Genomic DNA, 7,250 nt, shown 5'->3' with positions numbered 1-7,250 from the left:
TATATAGTCTTCACTCTTCCAACCAATTCAGGTAAGAGTCAGGTTCAAGTATCCCTGCCCCTTTCTATGTCCCTTCTATGATAAAAACTCTTCCGTGTATGTCTCTTTTTGTGCAATATTTTCTCCCATTCTCTCTCTCTCTCCCTCTCTCCCTCTCTCCCCCTGTCTCTCTCTCTCTTTCTCTCTGTCTCTCTTCTCCCACCTCTTAGTGCCTCCTTCTTTCTCACCTATCCATTTTTTGAGATCACCCCAACATAATAGATTTACTCCCATGCCCTCTGTCTATGTAGACTCCTTCTAACAGCCTTAATGGTAATACAGAATTTAGGAGTTACATATACCATTATCCCTTACAGGACTGCAAAACTTTTAACATATGGTCCTCTTGAATCTTGTATTTGAAAATAGAAATTTCTATTCAATTCTTGTCTTTTCATCAAGAATGCTTAAAATTTCTCTGTTTCCTTAAATGTTCATTTTCCCCCCTGAAGAATTACACTCAGTTTTGCTGGGTAGGTTATTCTTGGTTGCAGTTATAGCTCCTTTTCCTTTTGGAATGTCATATTCCAAGACGTCTTTGCTCCTTTAAGTTGGTAGTTGCTAAATCTTATGTGATTCTATTTCTCTAAGATATTCAAATGGTTTCTTTATGGCTTCTTTTAGTATTTTCTCTTTGATCTGGGAGCTTTGTAATTTGGCTATAATATTCCTGAGAATTTTCATTTTGGAGATTCTCAGGAGTTGATTAAGGAATTCTATCAATTTCTATTTTATTCTTTGATCCCAGGATATTGGGGCGGTTTGCCTTTATGATTTCTTGAAATATGATATTTAGACTTTTTCTTTTGATTATGGCTTTAGGGCAGTGCAATATTTCTCAAATTATCTAGATTTAAGAAAGTAATGTTAATAATGTAGATTAAATTTAAAATTATGTTTTGTGTATTTATTCCAGATAGAGAGCTGATTGTTAAACTTCTGCTTGCACACTCTTGTAAACACATATACACACATGTTACCTCCCTCATCTAATCATAGAATTATTATTCCAGAGATCTAATGGACCACATAGTTATCCTTTCCACTCCTCATCTTACCGCTGAGGAAAGAGAGGGGTAGATCAGTTAAGTGATTTGTCCAAGGCCACATAGATACTAAATATCTTAGGAAGCATTAGAACTTAGGTCATCCTGACTTCAAGTCTAGCATGTTATTCACTGTGCCTCCTAGCATATAAGCTCTTTTAAGCTTCTAGCATTGTGACTGGAACTTTGTAGATGTTTAAGAAATTCTTGTTGATTGATTACATGTCTAGAGGAGATTTCTCCTCTAGTAAGGATTAGGCTAAATAGTCCCTGAACTCAATTCAAATGAAGATATTCTGTGATTCTATGTGGTGCCAGAGCTGAAGAGTATCTTGAATCTAGACTAGCTCTTTCATTTTATTTACTTTTTATTTTTTGCTTATTTCTTTAGTTTTAACTCACCTTCATTTCTGGGCATATCTTTACCTTTTCTCTTACCCATTGAGTCATCTCTTGAACAAAGAAAAAAGCTTAGCAAAAACCACTATTTCCTATAGTACATATGATATTCCACACCCGTATTTCCCCACCTCTGCAAAGAAGAGACAATGGCATATCTTCTCAACTCTTCTCTTGTTCCAAACTTGGTTGCTATAATTACAGGGCATTCGGTTTTATTATTTCCTTCTTTCCATTTATATAAGTAGTTATTGTGATTCTTGTTCTGCAAGTTTAGCTTAATTCATACATCATTAGTTTCTATAACTCTTCCCAAGCTTGTATGAATTTCTTGTTGTCATATTTTATTAGAAAAGCAGTGTGCTGTATTGGCTAAAGAACTAGCCTCAAAACGAGGAAGATCAAAGCTCGAGTCCCATCTCTGACACATCCTAGTTATGTGACTCCAGGGAACTCCCTTTATCTTTCCATGCCCTAGACAACTCTCTCATTCTATAAGCTGCAGGACTTATTGAATTTGTCCAACTCAATAATGCACCCCCAGAGTAGTTGCCCCTTCATTTTCTAGATGAGGAACATGAGACTTAGGAAGATTCATTGATTTGCTCAGTTAGGAAGTGGTAGAACCAGAAGGAGAAGCAAAATGCCTGTGAAAGCATCCTGTGCTCTTTCCATCACAACATATTATCCCTGGTGCAGACAGAACGACGAGTCATTGACTTCATTCATTGTATATTTGAAAAGTCTTAACTGTGAATCTGTCCATTCATTGGAGCTGTTGTCTGAGATACAGGTGCCGAAAGCCATGTTTCATAGGCACAAAGAATCCAGACTTCTTGGTGAGGAGCAGCCTTAGGGCTCCTTTCATGTCATTGTTCCTTAGACTGTAGATAAAAGGGTTCAGCATAGGGGTGACCACTGTGTACATCACAGCTACTGCTGTGTCCTTTTGTGCTGTGTGGGTGGATGTGGGGCTGAAGTACACGCCTATGATTGTCCCGTAGAAAAGACAGACCACAGTGAGGTGGGAGCCACAGGTGGAGAAAGCTTTCTTCTTTCCCCCAGCAGATGGAATCCTCAACACGGCCACGAAAATGTGAATGTAGGATATCAGGATACCAATGAAAGGTACAACAGCTGTCAATCCTCCCACTGTGTAGATCAGCAAGTCATTGATGAAGGTGTCTGAGCAGGCCAATTGTATCAGGGCATTGAGATCACAGAAGAAGTGGTGAATTTCATTGTGGCCACAGAATGAAAGTCGTTTCAGGGATGTAGTGTGTATAAGGGAATTAATACAGGTCCAAATCCAGGACACTGCTACTAGAAGCACACACATCCCTGGGGTTATGATCAGGGTATAGTGTAGTGGGGCACAGATAGCCATATAGCGGTCATAGGACATGGAGGCAAGAAGGACACTGTCTGTCCCTATAAGCCAACTGAAGAAGAAAGTTTGTGTCAAGCATTTGCTGTAAGGAATTGCTTTGTTCTTAGATATGTGATTTACTAACATCTTGGGGATGGTGGTGGATGTGAAGCAGATGTCAACCAGGGATAAGTTGCTCAGGAAGAAATACATGGGAGTATGGAGACGAGAGTCAATTCTAATGGCTAGGATGATGATCAGGTTTCCTAGCACTGTAATCAGGTACATAAGCATAAAAAAGAAGAACAGAAACCTCTCCTGCTCTGGCTCATTTGAAAGGCCCAGGAGGATGAACTCAGAAATTTCAGACTGATTTCTCCACTCCATGGGTCTGTTGAGAAGCATATGTGGAAAAGAGACAAAACATAAATTTTAAAAAGTTCACTCAAAGTTGATCTGAATGGTTTTACAGGAATGAAACTACTGATGACAGAATTGGAAGAGAAATAAGATAGTGGGAAAAGAAAATACCACTGCTCATAGTCTGAAATTCAAAATTTATGAGAAATAGATAAGAGATGTATGATATAAGGGACATTCTCCAATAGATAAAGGGGCAGATGATGGAAAAAAATGTTTTTCTGAACAAGCGTTATGAAGTATAAAGTACCAAATGTTCCAAGTCACTAGTAGTAATAGAAATATAACTTAAAAGAACTCTGAGGTTTTGCCTCCCTTCCTGATAATTGAGAAAGATAAAAAATACAAATAGTGCTAGTGGAGTTGTAGTAAGACATCTATACTGATGCACAATTGTTAGAACTGTGAAGTGAGGTGATATAAATATTTTGTTTTTCAGTTTGGAATTGAGCAAGAAAAGTGCATTATCTTTCATCCCAAAGATCCTAATACTATGTGTGTGCGTGCATGTGTGTGTGTACATATACATACATACACATATACATTATGTTGATAATTCAAGTAAGTCAAAGGCACCAATAAAAGTCCGATAGATATGAAGTATCTTTAGTGAGAGTAATAATACGTTTTGTGGTAGCAAATACCTGAAATAAAAGGTAGTGCCCAATGAGGTTGAAACAGACACTCTCTAATCATGTCATGGAATATTATTATGTAATCAAATGACAAATATATAGAATTCTGAAAAATGGAATGGTTTGTGTGAATTAATATGGAGAGAAATAAACAGAACCAAGCAAACAATATCTACAGTGACTACCATGTAAATTAAAAGACTGTCAAAAAGAAATTCAGCTTGAGTAATGGGAATAAAAGAAGGTACAAGAGAAGAAATAATGAAGTAGAATAATGTCATCCCAGAGACAACAAATCTGCCAACGTGCATATGTTAAGTGTTTGTCAAGTTATAGATACTGTGCTAAGTTTTGGGGACAGAGCGAAAGACAAGAACGAATATAAAAGAACAATCCAAAGCACGGCATGTTTGAAATTCATGTGAAAGGAATTCACATGCGCACAATTATGTAGAAGCAAGATAAATACAGTATAAATTAGAGGACATCTCATAGGGAGAGGACTAGGATTAAGGGGGATCAGGACAGACTGAATGAGATTTAGGTAAGATCTGAAGAAAGTAAGAGAACTGAGGAGTCAGAGGTTAGCATGTAGAGCAGGGACAGCCCAGGGACAGGCAAGGAAAAGTTATGGAGTAAGAGACTGCATTCTCCCTAGAAACATGTGCCCCTGTTCCTAGTTCCCTGTCACTACTGGTGGCAAAGCTGTGAAAAGCTTTATGTGCCAAACAGAGGAGCTTAGATTTGATCCAGAAGGTAATGAAGAGCTACTGGGTCTCCTTGAGGGAGAACAGGGGTGGTGGTATAAATTAAGTAGTAAATATGTGTCTAATCTCTAAGGATCAGACTATTTGAGTTGACAGAGACTCTTCACCCATTTGACACAGGATGCTGAAAAATTTTTTTAATCATAGGAACTCTGAAAGACTGTCTATAAAGTTATAGAGGGATTATAATGTAAGTGGACAGAGTGTCTGAAATTACAGATTCCGGGTAAGGTGCATTTTATCATGTCTATGGCATTGACTTTGAACTTCACCCAGGAATTCTTTATCCCATGTGCATCCTGGAGTTTTATTCTCAGAGTCACCGAGAAAAATATTTCAATATGTTTTTTGTCACTGTAACTGTCATCTGAGTTAAATTATTATCAGAAGGTATGACACTATTTTAAGTAGATCAGTGGTGATGAAAATGCCAGATGCCATCAACGTGTGGGTTAACCAAAGTGTCTTTGGATTAGAGGAGTCGCTTCAACTGGGCCTTGTAATTTTCAGCTATAAGAACTTATGTGCCACTGATTGCCATTGATAAAACTTTCTTTTTAAAACAAATCCTCCACTTTGCTATCAGAATTGGCAAAACAGCAAAATACCAAATAGTGTGCCAGCATTTGTCCCTTAAGGGACAGAGTACAGAGTGACACCATGACTGTGGAAGCTTTGGGAGGTTGGGACCCAGGTAATGAATCTATGTTGTCCAGACTAACAGGCCAAGGTTTGGAGGAGAAAATTAATGGGGTAGGACACAATTGGCTAGACCAGGGAAACATACAACTAACACATCATAGGAATAAAACAGTACATGGGCTGAAAGTATGTGAATGACAAAAAAATTCTTTACTATTTATAGTGGCAGGGAATAGTCATTTTGATTTCTTCTTTAAATAGAGAAGGTAGTACCTGTTTACCTCATGGATATTGTAGTTATTGTTTTATATGTTATTATTATTCTAAAACTGACATTGACTAATGGCATATTAATGTATATTTTAATATTTTGTTCACTTTTTAAATTTATTTAAACAGAATGTGAATTTATGAGTAGAATGATTATGATAGGAACTCTAATATATTTAAAATTTTACTTGAATAAAGTATCTACCAAGCCACACCCTAGAGAGAGTAGTATATGGGAGACAGGAGGCATAAGAGCAACAGAAAGGACCAATAATTCATAGGAGAGAATAGGCATAAAGGAATCCAGTAATTAAACCTATGGCCTCAAGTGATGATGAAATTACATAAAATCTAATTAATAAAGAAGTTGAACTAGAGATCCTTATGCTAGGATTCAAATTTAACCTGGATGAAAATATAGCAAAAGAGACTGAGAAGGAATAGTCAGACAGGCATGAAGATAACCAGGAGAGATCAGTGTCACAAAAACTTAAAGAAGAAGAAGGTAACTGTCATAGGTACAGAATGATTGAGAAGACAGTGATTGGGAAAACGTCATTGGAGTTGGTAATTAAGAGATAATTGATATCCTTGGAGAGAGCAGTTTCAGTTGAATGATAAGGACAGAAGTCAGATTTCAGGGAGTTAAGAAGAGAATGAAAGAAGAGGAAGAGGAAGCATCGACTGTAGTTGAACTTCTCAAGGAGTTTAACACAAAAAGGAGAGACATAGGGCAATAATTAGCTACGACTGATGTTACATCATTCCTAGGAGTCCTTTCAACTCTGACATTTTGTTATGTTGATTCAAAAGAATGTGGCATCCAGGAGAGATGTCAGAAAGATCTGGGCTCAAATCCAGCCTCAGACACTTACTAGCTGTGCAGTTCTGGAAAAGTCACTTATCCTCTCTCTGCCTCAGTTTCCTCAACTGTAAAAATGAGGAAAATAATATCACCTACTTCTCAGGGTTGCTGTGAGTTCAAATGTAATAATATTTTTAAAGTACTTAGCACAATGCCTAATGTATAGTAGGTGTTTAACAAATCCTTCTTTTCTTCCTTCCTTCCTTCCTTCCTTCCTTCCTTCCTTCCTTCCTTCCTTCCTTCCTTCCTTCCTTCCTTCCTTCCTTCTTCCCTCCCTCCTTCTTTCTCTCTCTCCCTCTCTCCTTTCTTTCTCTGCTACTTTTGGTTCCTCTCTCCTGGATGAGGAAGGGGGTAATATGATGTTGCATTTGACAAAAACATTGCATTCTTATATATTTCCATTCTTCCAAACTTCCAAACATAGTTTAACTATAAGAGAATGCAGTGCTTTGTCTTCTGTTGCTCTGGCATTAATGCCTAAGCTTTTCATGATTGTGATTCATGGGTGATTCACACTAATGAAGGAATATATTAAAAATCTGATTTATTTTTAAGATAAACAGTTGTTAGGATATTTCATAGCAATTGCTTTTTTGAAACCAATTACAGGGTTTTATATTTATCTGTATTAACTTCCACTTAGATTCTATGTTGTTAAAGGATATGGATTCTGTTATCAGCATCAATGATAGAACTTTTAAAACCTTGCCATTCATAAATTTGAAAAACATGCAATTTATGACTTCATTCAAGCAATTAGCAAAAGAAAACATTAAAATGAATAGTATCAAGGAAAAG

At 37.1% G+C, this 7,250-nt stretch overlaps 1 protein-coding gene across 1 annotated transcript; it reads right to left on the bottom strand.

The window, feature by feature from the left end:
• Positions 1 to 2,250: 2,250 nt before the first annotated feature.
• On the bottom strand, positions 2,251 to 3,328 carry LOC140502219 (olfactory receptor 1f45-like). The gene has a single exon (XM_072606522.1). It carries the CDS (start codon positions 3,256 to 3,258, stop codon positions 2,251 to 2,253), a length of 1,008 nt encoding a protein of 335 aa, XP_072462623.1. The 5' UTR covers positions 3,259 to 3,328.
• Between the last annotated feature and the right edge of the window lie 3,922 nt (positions 3,329 to 7,250).

The sequence above is a fragment of the Notamacropus eugenii genome, chromosome 4 (genome assembly GCF_028372415.1).
Source record: "Notamacropus eugenii isolate mMacEug1 chromosome 4, mMacEug1.pri_v2, whole genome shotgun sequence".
Lineage (NCBI taxonomy): Eukaryota > Metazoa > Chordata > Mammalia > Diprotodontia > Macropodidae > Notamacropus > Notamacropus eugenii.
Note: the sequence above shows the minus strand (reverse complement) of the source record. Positions and strands in the feature narration are given on the sequence as shown.